The sequence below is a fragment of the Vigna unguiculata genome, chromosome 7 (assembly GCF_004118075.2).
Source record: "Vigna unguiculata cultivar IT97K-499-35 chromosome 7, ASM411807v1, whole genome shotgun sequence".
In the NCBI taxonomy this organism is placed as follows: Eukaryota; Viridiplantae; Streptophyta; class Magnoliopsida; order Fabales; family Fabaceae; genus Vigna; species Vigna unguiculata.
The window spans coordinates 9,793,640-9,810,186 of record NC_040285.1 but is presented as its reverse complement, the minus strand read 5'-3'; the positions used below and the strand labels follow the sequence as shown (position 1 = coordinate 9,810,186).

At 31.7% G+C, this 16,547-nt stretch overlaps 1 protein-coding gene across 1 annotated transcript; it reads right to left on the bottom strand.

Moving 5' to 3' along the window:
* Positions 1–223: 223 nt before the first annotated feature.
* Positions 224–2,101, bottom strand: LOC114191145. Its single transcript, XM_028080328.1, has one exon. It carries the CDS (start codon positions 2,099–2,101, stop codon positions 224–226), a length of 1,878 nt encoding a protein of 625 aa, XP_027936129.1.
* Positions 2,102–16,547: the final 14,446 nt, after the last annotated feature.

The following is a 16,547-nucleotide window of genomic DNA, read 5'->3' as shown; positions in this document are numbered from 1 at the left end:
AGAGGATTTAAAACATGAATGGGCAAAGCACTAAATGCAATAGGAAGTAATGACTCCATGAATACATGGCAATCATGACTTTTCATTCCATGGATTCTTCCCTTTTCAACATCAGCACATCTAACCAAGTTGGAACTATAACCATCTAGCATCTTAAGTTCCTTTATCCACCAACAAACTGATTTAGCTTCATCTGGAGTTAAGGTGTAATTCGCTCTAGGCTTTAATATTTTCCCTTATCTTGAACCTTCAACTCCAAGGCTTTTCGCTTGCAATACAATCCTAAATCCCTTCTTACCTTCTCATTGTCCTTTGTCTTTCCCGTCACATTCATAACAGTATTGAATATGTTCTCAAAGAAATTTTTTTCAATGTGCATTACATCAAGATTATGCCTTAACAAATTATCTTTCCAATATGGAAGATCCCAAAAAATGCTTCTTTTTGTCCAATTATGCCACTTTCCATATCCATCTATCCGTGTTACACCATTTTCAGTGACTTTTGGAAAATGTTTCACTCTTCTCCAAACTTGTAATGGTGTCAACCTAGGAGGTGGCCCATTTGTTTCAACTTGCCCTTTTCGAAAGGCTTTAATATTTCTCCTAAAGTGATGGTCATTAGGTAAGAACCTACAATGTGAGTCAAACCAACAACTTTTGCGACCATAATTTAACATGAATGACTTATTGTGCTCCATGCAATGCGGACAAGCTAATCTACCATGTGTGCCCCAACCAGATAACATCCCACAAGCAGGGAAGTCATTAATAGTCCACATCAAACATGCCCTCATCATAAAATTTTGTTTCCTTGAAACATCATAGGTCAAGATACCAACCCACAACTTCTTCAAATCATCAATTAAAGGCTCCAAGTAAACATCAATAGAGGCCTTTGGATTGGATGGCCTTTGTATAAGACAACTCAAAAACATATAAGGTTTTGACATGCACATTTCTGGAGGAAGATTGTATGGAGTAACAATCACGGGCCAACAAGAATATGGTGAAGATGAAGCCTTAATGTAAGGGTTAAATCCATCTGAACTTAGACCAAGTCGCACATTGCGTGGATCAGACGTAAAGGTAGGATGTTTACGATCAAAGTGCTTCCAAGCTTCACCATCAGATGGGTGGCGTAACATTCCTTGGCTTTGGTTTTCATGATGCCAAGTCATATTTGCCGCAGTTTGCATAGAAGCAAACATTCTTTGTAATCTTGGGATTATAGGCAAATAGAACATTGACTTAACTGGAATTGGTTTTTTGCGCCTTGATCCCTGATGAAGTGGATGATATCTTGGTTTGTGACAAAATTTACATTCAAGCAATGCTGCATCTTTTTTTTCATTATCATTATCATAAAAGAGCATACAACCACTCACACAACAATCAATCTTCTTAGCCTTCAATCCCAACTTTGATACTAACCTCTTAGCGTCATAATAACTCTTTGGCAAACTCATATTTGGTGGTGTGAGATCTAACAAAAGTTTGGTGAAAGCCTCTAAGCATTGGTTGGGAATATTCCAATTAGACTTATAAGATAGAAGTCTAACACATACTGACAATTTAGAGTTTTTTGCCCCTTCAAATAAAGGTTGATTTGCCTCCGCCAACAAATTATAAAACCTTTGTGTGGATTCATTAGGACGCTCTTCTAAGTTAGTGTCGTTGGGTTGTTGGTTTGATTGAAATTGACACAAAGCGTTATTGACCATCTCTTCCATGTCACACAATTGCTCCATTTCAGCAGTATGTACACCATCTCTAGGGACAAAATTATCACCTTCAATTAAATCAACTAGCATATCTTCACCATGTAATGTCCAAATCCAGTAATTTGGTATGAACCCTTTTTTATAAAGGTGAACTTTTACAATCTCATCTGTCAAAATCCTTGTACAATCACACTTAATGCATGGGCATCTAATCCCACCTTCAAGTTCAAAATATCTAGACTGTCTTGCTACTCGAACAAACTCTTCAATGCCTAAGACAAAAGACTCCTTCAATCCCCTTCTACCACTATAACAACGATCATACATCCATGCACAACGATCATACATCCATGCACGATTCAAAGCAAGTTCGCCCATGTTCTATATCACAATAAATGGTTTAAATTAGAATGTAATGGGGAGAATTGAAATAAAGTGGAGACATGCATGTCCCTATGTATTGCTTAAGATCATGACATTGTCGGGATATATCTTACTAATTAAGTAAGATATCCAAATACTAACACAACTACAATGTCCTAATTTGAATGCAAGTCTCATGACTATGCAGACCATTTTAGCTAATTTTTTTTTCTTGTTGTCTTTAGTAGTCTATTATTAGGTTTTACAGTCAAATTTTGATTTCTTTGTTGTTTTGAGTAATTGACTTTATTTTAAGGAACATTTTACCATTTAAAACTTTGTTAGACACTTACTTTACATTTTCATTAACTACATTAATACAGTTCATTGACTACTTAAATTAGTAGCATGATAATACTAAGCAATAATCACATCAGGTGGAAAGAAATTATACCTCACAAAAGGTACTAGGCAACCTTTTAGGGAAATCCTTCCTTGCTACTGTAATTTACCTCCAGATCCACCCTTACCCTTTCCTCCCCTATCATAGTGCATAAATAATATTAGTCTTCATGCAAATGAATATATCAAAACAAGCATAACATCTACCCAAATAAAGAAGCATAAACAAAGGTTGATTGAATCTGTTATACAATTTGCAAATAAACTTCAGTTTATTTAAGTTTACAATCTGAAATGCAAATAAACAATTGATCTCATTGCATGAATTCAGTTTTCTATATATTAACAACGTATAATACATATTAACAACCTAATATTAGCACTAAACTATGCTAAAACTGACCAAATTTAGAGCTAAAATAAACTACTGCATAAAACTTTTATCAACACCCTTGGACAACTTTTAATTACCAAAAGAAATGTGGAGAAGACATCACAAAACAAAATTTGGAGGGAAATTCAAATCTGCCTACAGAAAACACAAAAATCAACTAGAAATTGGTCAAAATGAGCTTAAGACTATCCAATCAGCAAAGGAAATGTTGAGGAATGATGCAAAAATAATGTATTTTAGTATATGAAAGATGAAAACTAAGCTAAAAGTGAGCAATATCAAGGAAAACGAAAACTGAGGTGGAGACTAACTTGTATGGCTAGTTTATGAATCTCTAGTCTAGTTAAATACCTAACTTCATTATTTTTTCATTCAATTAGTGTGACTAAGTTGTGTGGCCTATTTTTATGCAGAAAAAGTAAACCAAGGACAGAAAAACTAACAAAAACAAAGAAAGAATGCAGTAACTTGGCTGAAAAGTTGAAAAGTTGACCAAGAGTTGACTTTTTGCCTTTTTTCTCTAATATGAAATCTATTATGCGAAACTGGTATAAAAAGGACCAAGAACCTACTCAACAAAGTTAAAATGACTCAGGGATCCTAAGGAACAACTCAAAACTGAAATCCTACCTAAAACTCAAAATTTCACTACCTAAAACCTCTAAACACACCCTAAAGATAGGCTAAAACTAAGTTTATGCTAAAGCACGGGTATAACTACCACTAAACTACCTAGACAAGGTTAAAATGACTTAAGAAAACTTAATCTTAAGTCACAAACTATCTCCTAAATGATTTACCAAAAATCACTACCTAAAACCAAGACTAGTCTACAAAATTGACCATTTTGTGTATGCATGTACTAAGCTAACCTATGGAAGTTTAATCTAACTATCCTAACATGTTTATAATGGCATAATATGAATAGAAAATAGCTCACACTACTAAAACTTACTACAACTCAAAATCTATCAAAAGAAAGGTTGAGAACAGATGAGAACTCGGAATTAACAACCTAATTTGAATTTGCCTAGTAAAAACCCAAAAAATGAACTAGAAATGGTCAAAATGAGCTAAGACAATATGAACTAAGTGAAAACACACTATTTTTTCAGATTTCAAAACAATTCCAATTTAAGTTTCTTTCTCAGGGGGTTTCTCTCTCCCTTTCTCAATGTGACATAAGAAATCAATGACCATTGCTTTGCAGAGGGTGTTGATGTAAAGAGATTGATGACCATTGCCTCGCAGAGGGCCTCGATGTGAAGAGATCGATGACCATTGCCTCGCAAAGGGCCTCAATGTAAAGAAAAGGAAATTAATGACCATTGCCTTGCAGAGGGTCTTGATATATATAAAAAGAGAACCTGAATTTTGCTTTTGAATTGTCGACCAACACCAAGTGAATGCCTAACATTTTTGAGACTTAAAATAAAATATCGTTTCTGACTTTTTCTTTTTTTTAATGATTTTCAATGATTTTGTGGAGTATGATGAATGATTTAATGATGCATGCATTGTTATGATTTTCTTTTTGAAATTATATGATATGCTTGCATGGATGCGTAAATGCATGAGTGAAATTTGCTCTATTTTTCATTTTTTTCATTTCTTCATAAATCTAAGAAATGTTGGAGGAGTTATGCATATGCACACGTTATGAATCATTGATGATGTATGACATGCTATGATTTTCTTTTTAAACTTAGACGATGATGTATGCGTGGATGCATGGATGCATGGGTGAAATTTGCTTTATTCAAAAAGATGAATTACTCATGTATGCATGACTTGGTATGATGTATGAATTACCTTATGTATGAATTTTCTTTTATATTTTTTTAAAAAAACAAATTTGAATTGTTCCCCATTTCAATATTATTTCGAATTCATGGAATTATTCTACTTTGATATTTTTTTACTTTTTCAAATCATTTCCTTGGTCTAATCAATTTACTAACAAACACTTTTTTAATTATTTCTTTGAAACACTATTTGAATGACATGCATGAAATTGTCAAGGGCTTGAAAAGGTTTGGACGAGGTGATGAGGATTAACTAGTTAGTTGCCCTAATTTGAATTTGTCTCGGGACACAAAATGTGTTTGGGCTTTTCCAGTTATTGATGGTATGAAGAAAATGATGGGGATTTCAAGAAAAAAAAATTGCCCCTAGTGTGAAAGCCTAGGATGGTCTTAGGGTGCAAAAGCGTGTTTGACTTTTCCCAAATGAGGAGATTAAGAAAATGATGGGGTCTTCACAAGTTGCCCTTAATGTGATCACAGTCTTCATTGTAAATAAATGCCCCAATTGAAAATGAATGATGGGAATATATGAATCACAAACAAAGTGACTGCCCAGTTTGGGTTTGGGATTGATAAAGATGGACTATGTAAGGTTGGTCAAAGTTTAGGCTTAGAGTAGAGTTATTGTTGGAGCAAAGATGGAGTTTCATGAAGAATGAATTAAAAGAGGACAGCCCAATTTTAACCAGATTGCTTGATTGCCCATGCTGATGTTGGAGCTTTGAAAACATGTCAACCAAACATAAACTGCCCTAATACCTAAATATCAAGGTCACTGGAGCTATGGCCCACTTCATGGCATTTCCCACGATAGTTGGTAAACAACTAGAAGTGGGAGTACCAATGAAGCAAATAAACTCTAGCTGGGGTTCTCACAATGACCACTTGGGAAGTACATCCACTATGACACTACTACACAATCCCCTCTAATTATAAGCAACTCAGACCCGGGTATAGGGCCCCACTCATGTAATGAATAAAATGTGTGTGTGCGTGTGAAGGGAGAATATAATGTATACCCAAACCCACACCTAACAATTATTCCAAATACAAAAATAAAGAAGAATATACAGATACAATTATTCTAAATAAAAAAAAAGATAAAAAACACATACCCAAAAAAATGAGAAAGAAAAAATATGAAGAAAAACCACATCAATTTTGCACATCCAAATAAATGGTCTGACTCTCTAGCATCGCCAGTGGAGTCGCCATCTGTCGCAACCGAAATCGCGAGGGGACGACGAACCAAAAAATTAAAATTTGTACAAAGAGGTTTTGGAGTCGCCACCATAGTTATTATAGGAAACTATGGAAAACCATAAAAAAGAGCAAGGTCTGCGAAAAACCAGATTTTGGGGGGTCCGGGAGTCGGTTACGCGTGGGGAAGGTATTAGCACCCCACAATGTCTATCCTAAGACGGTACCTTTAATTAAATGTGCAAAAGTTATGTGGTTATTTCAAAATATTTAATTTTTTCCAAAAATATTAATAAAAGAATGTACAAAAAACAACAAAACTATTTTTTTGATTTTTTGGCCCGACGAGGATTAATCCTCGCTCCTACGTATCTCCGTGTGAATGGAGAATCAGGGTTACGTAGTTCTTTTTGAAAAATCTATTTGGAAAATTATTTGAAAATGATTTAATTTGTTTTATAATTTTGAAAATCTTTTTATTTAAATTTTAGTATTATTTTAAAATTGGTGTCACACGACCCGAGCGGCCGGATAAATGGTAATGAGAGAATGTAGAGAATGTTTTTTTTTCTTTTTTCTGCCTCCTTCAATATGTTTTCTTTTTAAAAGAGATTAAAAAGAGGTGTGTATGTAGTGGTGATGGGAAAGAATTAGAGTAGTGTAGAGAATTTTTTTTTCTGGTCATGACAGAGTGCGTATTTATATTCATAACTTGCAATGTCAATGCAATCTCAGCCTTAATTGTAACGAACAATATAAGGAAGGAATTGGTCATGATAATAGCAAATTATAAGTATCAAATCGCAGCAAATCAGAGCACAAAATCAATCATCATCAGTAACAAATCAGAGCACAAAATTAATCCCAATTAATAATATTGATTCTTACCATTTGAAGAAATATTGCTTCTAATTATTATTATATAATTAATTTCTCTATCAAGAACAAAGGTAGAAAATATTTGCGTTATTAGGCCTATGAAAATTAATAACAAATTGGGTTCTTCCTCCTTATTTTTTCTTCTTTTTTTTTTCCCTTTTTTCTTTTTTTTTTCTAAAGTTGATGTTTGAAAATCTTTTTGAAGAAAATTTTGTTTCACATTTTTTTTATTTTCCATTAACTAAAAAACCCTTTTTTTATTATTTTTTATTATTTTTTTTGAAAATAAATTTATTCACCCGGACGAAATTGGGTATTGACAGCTGCCCCTCTTTACTTAGATTTTATTAGATAATTTGAAAATTTGACTTTTTCATATTATCGTAATAAAAGATAAGTAAAGATAAAAACACTAATTTCTTTTGGGTTTCAAGAGAAGACAAATTTGAAGACAAATTTGACCATACCAAGTAGAGGGTCTCAGTTTGACACACTAATTCTTTTTATTTTGTTTTTTTTTTACTTTTTGAAAAAAACCGAATTAGACCAATCCCGTTGAGAGGGTTTATTCAAAAGATTAGGTGATCATTACCATGTAGAGGGCCTCAATTTGAAAATTTTCTTTTTTTTAATATCTTTTGAGAAAAGATTAGACCAATCCCGAGGAGAAGTCTATATCCAAAAGATTCAATGACCATTACCATGCAGAGGGTCACGATTTGACAAACCATATTCTTTTTGTACTTTGACTTTTTGAAAAAGAGATTAGACCAATCCCGAGGAGAGGGTCTATATCTAAAGGATTCGATGACCATTACCATGTAGAGGGTCCCGATCCGAAAAAAAACAATGACCATTGCCTCGCAGATGGCCTCAATGTGACATAAGAAATCAATGACCATTTCCTCGCAGAGGGTCTTGATGTAAAGAGATCGATGACCATTGCCTCGCAGAGGGCCTCGATGTGACATAAGAAATCAATGACCATTACCTCGCAGAGGGTCTTGATGTAAAGAGATCGATGACCATTGCCTCGCAGAGGGCCTCGATGTGACATAAGAATTCAATTACCATTGCTTTGAAGATGGTCTTGATGTGAAGAGATAGATGACCATTGCCTCGTAGAGGGCCTCGATGTGACATAAGAAATCAATGACCATTGCCTTGTAGAGGGTCGTGATGTAAGGAGATCGATGACCATTGCCTCGCAAAGGGCCTCGATGTGACATAAGAAATCAATGATCATTTCCTCGCAGAAGGTCGTGATGTAAGGAGATCGATGACCATTGCCTCGTAGAGGGCCTCGATGTGACATAAGAAATCAATGACCATTGCTTTGTAGAGGGTGTTGATGTAAAGAGATCGATGACCATTGCCTCGCAGAGGGCCTCGATGTGAAGAGATCGATGACCATTGCCTCGCAAAGGGCCTCGATGTAAAGAAAAGGAAATTAATAACCATTGCCTCGCAGAGGGTCTTGATATATATAAAACGAGAACCTGAATTTTGCTTTTGAATTGTCGACAAACACCAAGTGAATGCCTAACATTTTTGATACTTAAAATAAAATATCGTTTCTGAATTTTTCTTTTTTTTAATGATTTTCAATGATTTTGTGGATTATGATTAATGATTTAATGATGCATGTAATGTTATGATTTTCTTTTTGAAACTATATAATATGCTTGCATGGATGCGTAAATGCATGAGTGGAATTTGCTCTATTTTTCATTTTTTTCATTTCTTCATAAATCTAAGAAATGTTGGAGGAGTTATGCATATGCACACGTTATGAATCATTGATGATGTATGACATGCTATGATTTTCTTTTTAAACTTAGACGATGATGTATGCGTGGATGCATGGATGCATGGGTGAAATTTGCTTTATTCAAAAAGATGAATTACTCATGTATGCATGACTTGGTATGATGTATGAATTACCTTATGTATGAATTTTCTTTTATATTTAAAAAAAAAAACAAATTTGAATTGTTCCCCATTTCAATATTATTTCGAATTCATGGAATTATTCTACTTTGATATTTTTTTACTTTTTCAAATCATTTCCTTGGTTTAATCAATTTACTAACAAACACTTTTTTAATCATTTCTTTGAAACACTATTTGAATGACATGCATGAAATTGCTAAGGACTTGAAAAGGTTTGGACGAGGTGATGATGATTAACTAGTTAGTTGCCCCAATTTGAATTTGTTTAGAGACACAAAATGTGTTTGGGCTTTTCCAGTTATTGATGGTATGAAGAAAATGATGGGGATTTCAAAAAAAAAAATTGCCCCTAGTGTGAGAGCCTAGGATGGTCTTAGGGTGCAAAAGCGTGTTTGACTTTTCCCAAACGAGGAGATTTAGAAAATGACGGGGCCTTCACAAGTTGCCCTTAATGTGATCACAGTCTTCAATGTAAACAAATGCCCCAATTCAAAATGAATGATGGGAATATATGAATCACAAACAAAGTGACTGCCCCAGTTTGGGTTTGGGATTGATAAAGATGGACTATGTAAGGTTGGTCAAGGTTTAGGCTTAGAGCAGAGTTATTGTTGTAGCAAAGATGGAGTTTCATGAAGAATGAATTAAAAGAGGACAACCCAATTTTAACCAGATTGCTTGATTGCCCATGCTGATGTTGGAGCTTTGAAAACATGTCAACCAAACATAAACTGCCCTAGTGTTTAAAAGAAAATCTTTGAACACACTTTTTCTATCCTTTTTTTTATAATTTTTTTAGAACAAACCTGTTAGCAAATAAAAATTTTCCTCTAAATTAAAACCTTCGAAAGATAACAACCAATCTTTGATCTGTGTGGACTTTATTAGGCTTGTATTTTGTCCAATGCTAATGGTATGGAAGTAAATGATAGTAAAGGCCCAAAAAGTGATGTGAGGGTTATTACAAATAAGGATCTTTGAATAATGTTCAGAATTCATTTGATTTCTTTTTGTTCACCTTTTGCTTGCCTTTTTCTTTTGTTTTCTTGATATAACCATATCATTTATTTCTTTTCCTTTTTTTTGATATTTTTGTATTGGTGAACTACCATTCAGATGAAACAAATGAAAACATTATCTCAACCCTTAGTGTGAGGGTGACCCTTGTTTAGGTTAATTTGAAATAAATTTTTTTGGAAGGCTCAAATTGGGTAGCAAAGGATAATTACTTTTATTTTTTCTGGATAAAGAAACATGGCCACACATCATTTCAAATCATGGTGGTTTTTTCTCAAACAATTTAATTCACAGAAAAATAATTTATTTCATATGACAGGATCCCTCTTGGTTTGTTCTTTTTTTTTCACCTTTTTTTGTCTTATATTTTGCAAACTTTTCTTCTTTTTTTGTTTTTTTTCTTCTTATATGGCTAATAATGGTGTGATTGTGATGAATTTAATATTACATACAAGGAAAGGTGAGGGTAAAGGACGCAAATAGTCTCCCTTTAGTGCCTTTATTTAACATGGGTTTGATGCTTAAAGTTCTAAGGGAAAGTATATGTGCTCACAAGGATAGTTCCCTAATACCTAAATATCAAGGTCACTAGAGCTATGGCCATTTCATGGCATTTCCCACGACAGTTGGTAAACAACTAGAAGTGGGAGTACCAATGAAGAAGCAAACAAACTCTAGCTGGGATTCTCACAATGACTACTTGGGAAGTACATCCACTGTGACACTGCTACACAATCCCCTCTAATTCTAAGCAACTCAGACCCGGGTATAGGGCCCCACTCATGTAATGAATAAAATGTGTGTGTGTGTGTGAAGGGAGAATATAATGTATACCCAAACCCACACCTAACAATTATTCCAAATACAAAAATAAAGAAGAATATACACATACAATTATTCTAAATAAAAAAAGATAAAAACACATACCCAAAAAAAATGAGAAAGAAAAAATATGAAGAAAAACCACATCAATTTTGCACATCCAAATAAATGGTCTGACTCTCTAGCATCGCCAGTGGAGTCGCCATCTGTCGCAACCGAAATCGCGATGGGACGACGAACCAAAAAATTAAAATTTGTACATAGAGGTTTTGGAGTCGCCACCATATTTATTATAAAAAACTACGGAAAACCATAAAAAAGAGCAAGGTTTGCGAAAAACCAGATTTTGGGAGGTCCGGGAGTCGGTTACGTGTGGGAAAGGTATTAGCACCCCACAACGTCCGTCCTAAGACGATACTTTTAATTAAATGTGCAAAAGTTATGTGGTTATTTCAAAATATTTAATTTTCCCCAAAATATTAATAAAAGAATGTACAAAAAACAACAAAACTATTTTTTTGATTTTTTGGCCCGACGAGAATTAATCCTCGCTCCTACGTATCTCCGTGTGAATGGAGAATCAGTGTTACGTAATTCTTTTTGAAAAATCTATTTGGAAAATTATTTGAAAATGATTTAATTTGTTTATAATTTTGAAAATCTTTTTATTTAAATTTTAGTATTATTTTAAAATTGGTGTCACGCGACGCGAGCGACCGGATAGACACTTCAAATAAATTATTTTTTTCTAATCTTTTATTTTTTATTTTTTAATCATTTATAAATTTTTAATATTTTTTTAAAGTTATTTTAGAGTAGTTTTGGATGTCGTTGCGACGTGAGCAACCAAATAGATATAAAAGAGTAAACAAAGAAAGTTATATTTTATTCTTAGATTGATATATATTTTTTAGAAAACAAAAGGAACGAAAGTGTAAAATAGGTATCATGCAACGCGAGTGATCGAACAGACACCAAAAAAATGGGAAAAAAATTTAATGATTTAAAAAGAATAATAAAAAATTGATAAAAATAAATCAAAAGAAAAAAAAAAGGAACTAGCGGTTACGTACCTTATAAAATGTTCAATATCTCCTCACCTTTTCTCTTTTTCTTATTCTTTGTTGCCTCCTTTTCTAATATTTTTGTTTTTTTCTAAAGAGATAAAGATGAGAGGTGTCTATGTGGGTGGTAATGAGAGAGTGTAGAGAATGTTTTTTTTTTCTTTTTTCTACCTCTTCAATATGTTTTTTTTTTTAAAAAAAAGAGATTAAAAAGAGGTGTGTATGTGGGAGTGGTGATGGGAAAGAATTAGAGTAGTGTAGAGAATTTTTTTTTCTGGTCATGACAAAATGCGTATTTATATTCATAACTTGCAATGTCAATGCAATCTCAGCCTTAATTGTAACGAACAATATAAGGAAGGAATTGGTCATTATAGTATCAAATTATGAGTATCAAATCGCAGCAAATCGGAGGACAAAATCAATAATCATCAATAACAAATCAGAGCACAAAATCAATCATCATCAATACCAAATCAGAGCACAAAATTAATTCCAATTAATAATATTGATTCTTACCAGTTGAAGAGATATTGCTTCTAATTATTATTATATAATTAATTTCTCTATCAGGAACAAAGTTATAAAATATTTGAGTTATTGGGCTCATGAATATTAATAACAAATTGGGTTTTTCCTCCTTTTTTTTCTTCTTTCTTCTCTCTCTTTTTTCTTTCTTTTTTCTAAAGTTGATGTTTGAAAATCTTTTTGAAGAAAATTTTGTTTCACATTTTTTTTATTTTCCATTAACTAAAAAACCTTTTTTTTTTTATTTTTTTCTAAAATAAATTTATTCACCCGGACAAAATTGGGTGTTGACACTCCCACATTAACACATACACTAAAGTAACGTCAGTATAAAATCTCCTCATGAGATCCCTAGAATTATGCCAACCGCTATATAATGCTCATACCCCTGAACAAGCTCATTATCATCACATTTTCATACATCATTATACTCATTCATATTTAACCATAAATTTATCAACCATTCCATATATAACACTTACACATAAATTATATTGAGTATTTAAAGCATGAACACCAAAACGTTTCTAACTCCACAAAATGCTCTATCTACACATAAAAACATCACAAGAATGATTAGGACATACCATTATGATTATTGATCAATAGAAACTCATATAGAAGATTAAAAAGACAAGTGAGAGTGAAAAAAAGGCTCACATGCAACAAAAAACAGAAGTAGACAAGAAAAACATTGAAACTCAACTTACACAAACTAAGAAATTGATCTATTCAAATTGAAGAGCTCGTCGCAAGGATCAATCCTGGTCTCGATTCTTCAATCAGATGAGCAAAGTGGAAGAACCCTTAAAGAGAAGCCAGATAACTCTAGAAAAGTGATTTCTAAAGAGATAGTGTGTTGTAAAATAATGAAGCTCATTTATAACTATTATATTTATAAAATTTTTTTAACATTTAAAACAATTAAGTCTCATTGTTAAACTACTATTATTTCTAAAATGTCATTTTCTAGATCTCTACGATTATTATCTAAAGGTCTTTTTTTTTTTGCAGTTATTTGTAATTTTTTATTTATAGTAGAGATTATTTTAGATATCATTGTAATTTATAAGATAGTATCTAAATTAGTCAATATAATGACTAATTGTTTTTTATTTTAAAATTAATTTTTATTTAACAATTAAATATTTCTTCTAATTAACATTTGTAGATAACAAAAAATATATTTTTTTAAAACATATCGTTGTGATAACTTTCTATTACGAGAATATTTAAAGGACTAATTTTATTACAATACATATTAAAATACAACGACAATTTTTGTTGTTGTAAAAGATACAAAGATTAAAAGCTAAAAGTAAATAAATATATATAGAGAGAAAAAAATAAACAACCTATAATGCGTACCGACTTAATTACGATACCCATGTGCCAGTTTTATTAAGTTTTGAGAGTGCCTTAAACCGATGTACTACACTATTTGACGCAAAGCTTACATCTACACCGTTTAATATAAATAAATAAAACACTAATTTTAGAAAGCTTCTCTTTCTTCATTATCAACGTATAAATCTTTAGATTATCATCAATTATGTATTGCTATATTGTTAAAATACTATAATTATGGATTAATTAGGAACATAAAAAATTGCAATGATATATTAATGAATAACCTTAATCTTATATCCCTCATCCAAATTTAAATATGTGGATTATTTTATTAAAATATTCTTTTCTTGGGAAAAAGATAAAAATATAGTTTATAAATTTAAGAACGAAAGTTTAAGTTAAATGGATAGTAAATAATTTATTATTTTATGAAGGTTATATATATATATATATATATATATATATATATATATATATATATATATATATATATATATATATATATATATATATATATAATATTATAACATAAATTCATTCTTTATTTTTTTTATATACTCAAGTTAGGTATTATTATAAATTTTTGATCTCTCAATTAGTACAATATACTCAAGTTAGGTATTATTTATCATCACATAAAACTTATCATAAAAAATAACAAATACAAACACACGATAACCACATCAAATCCTTGTAAAAAAGAAACAATTTCCTTTATACACCAAAAATAGGGAGTTAATACTTATTATAAAATAAATGCAAACTAATAATATGAGACATAATATAATATAGTCTAATTTATTTCAATCCCAAAGTTGGACAATCTCTTTCACAATAATTTTATTTATTTATTTTTTTAATATTTCCCTTTTTTAACTCAAGGAATATATGTCTTTTTCTATTTTTGAGACTTTTACTTCTTTCTTTAATCAAAGGAATAGGTTACAAGATGACATAGTATAGGATAATATGACTTGACTAGATTACGGTTGAGTAAGTTTTTTTTTTTTTTTTCTGAAATATCTAATTCCTTGCTTTTTGTAGCATGAATGTATGGTTCAGTTGATCAAATGTATGATATGGTCTAAAAAGATTATTTTCTAATCGTTTAAATTTGTAGTTAAGTGTTTTATTTTTTGGATTTGATCTTTTTTGGTAACAAGTTAAAACTTGTATACCTTTTTTTTTTCTGGGTTAAAGAGCAAAAGAGTTCAAGCAAGAGGAGCTAACCTAATTTACATGAAAATAACTAGTGACTTTATATATTCAGTTAGACTAACTCTAAGGTGAGATATTAGTTTGAATATGATTTAGAAATGATTGTTTTGGTAATGATAAATTGAGAAGTATATTTGATTATCTTGTGATGAAATTGATTGGAATACAAGTGTACCTATTTGATGAATGTTTTAGGTATAATCAAACTTGTAGTTTTTGAGAGATATTTTAACTTGAGTTGAGATATTTTTTATGTTGTCGTGACTTAATTAGTACTCGAATGTTTTTATTATTTAATAGCTTGATTATTCTCGATTTAATTGAATTAAAATAAGTATAATTTTACTAGTGTAGTTTTGACTTTTAATTCAAGTGATATGCAATCTATTTTAAAGGAAACGAGACATACAAAAATGTGGTGGCAATTTTAAAATTTTTGAAGCAAACGAGACATACAAAAATGTGGTGGCAATTTTAAAATTTTTGTGAACTTATAGACCTCAGTTACTAAGGAACCGAAGCCTATAAGTTTACAAAAATTTTAAAATTGTTAATCTCTTTTTAATTATGTTATTTTGACATAGAGGTATAGGCCTCGATTGCTACAGAATTGAGGCCTATACACCCTATATGCTTCGATTGATACATAACTAATGCCTATACACTCTATATGCTTTGGTTGTTAAGGAAACGAACCTATAAGTTTGCAAAAATTTTAAAATTGTCATTATTTTTTTTAATTATTTTATTTAATCGCAAAGGTATAGGCCTCAATTTTATGCTTCAGTTTTTTCTATGCTTCATAAGTCTTCTTGTTCGCGAAACGTCGTGTTGCCGCTCTATTCTCCATTCTTCTTCTTCTACCTTTTATGCTTCTTTAGTGGCGGATCTTGACCAAATATTTTGGATGGACCAAAGTAATATAATTATTTGATTATTAGATTTGATCATTAGTAGAGTGCTTCAAAAAATGACTCTTCTAATTGAACAATTAAATCATTAATATAATGCTTCAAAATATATGTGAAGAAATAAAATTTAGGTTAAAATACTCCGTTGGTCCTCGTTTTGGTTCAAAAATCTTAAATTGGTCATCGTATTTTAATTGATCTCAATTTCATCCTCATTTTTGTAATTGAGTATTAAATCAGGACAATCGTTAACTATTGGCAAACGACATTTATATGTGATGATGTGGCTGTAATATTCATTCTTACGTGTCAATGAGTTGTGGTTGGCACCGTAAACATCCATTGTTGTTTTCCCTTTTAAGAAGATAATATTGAGAAAGGGTAAATGTTTGAATTTGAAAGAGGGTGTGGAAGGTTTCCGGTCTCCTCCGTTTTGCTTTGTTTGCACCGGTAATGTCTCCCTCTCATTCTTGCTCGTCCTGCACTTGCAATGGTTGGGGAATGAAAAATTTTAGTGTTTCTTCTCATGGGGGTGTGGGGAGGAGGTTCGATTTCGCACCTCTTTGCTATTGCGGTGAGAAGGTAATCACGAGAACTGCTAGAACTGCTAAGAACAGGGGGAGAAAGGGATGGGGAAAACATATTACTAAATATCGAGAAATGTATTATGAGTTTGGAAAAATGGGTCAAAGTGTTGTTTGTAATGGTTTGTTTGTTGTATGTGTTAAACATATTCCTTTTCACAATGAAGTAAACCTGTTGATGTAATGATTCGAAATGAATGTGAAAGTTTCAGCATTGTGTTTGGAATATATTAAACCTGATAATGTAATCATTCACAATATATGAAATCCAAATATTGGAATATACTGTGATGAACCTAATTGAAAAGGAAATCACACCAAATGTGATATAAAA

What these genes read in the sequence shown, in the direction of transcription:
- LOC114191145 (XM_028080328.1), bottom strand. Translation starts at nt 2,101, where the DNA reads ATGGGCGAACTTGCTTTGAATCGTGCATGGATGTATGATCGTTGTGCA.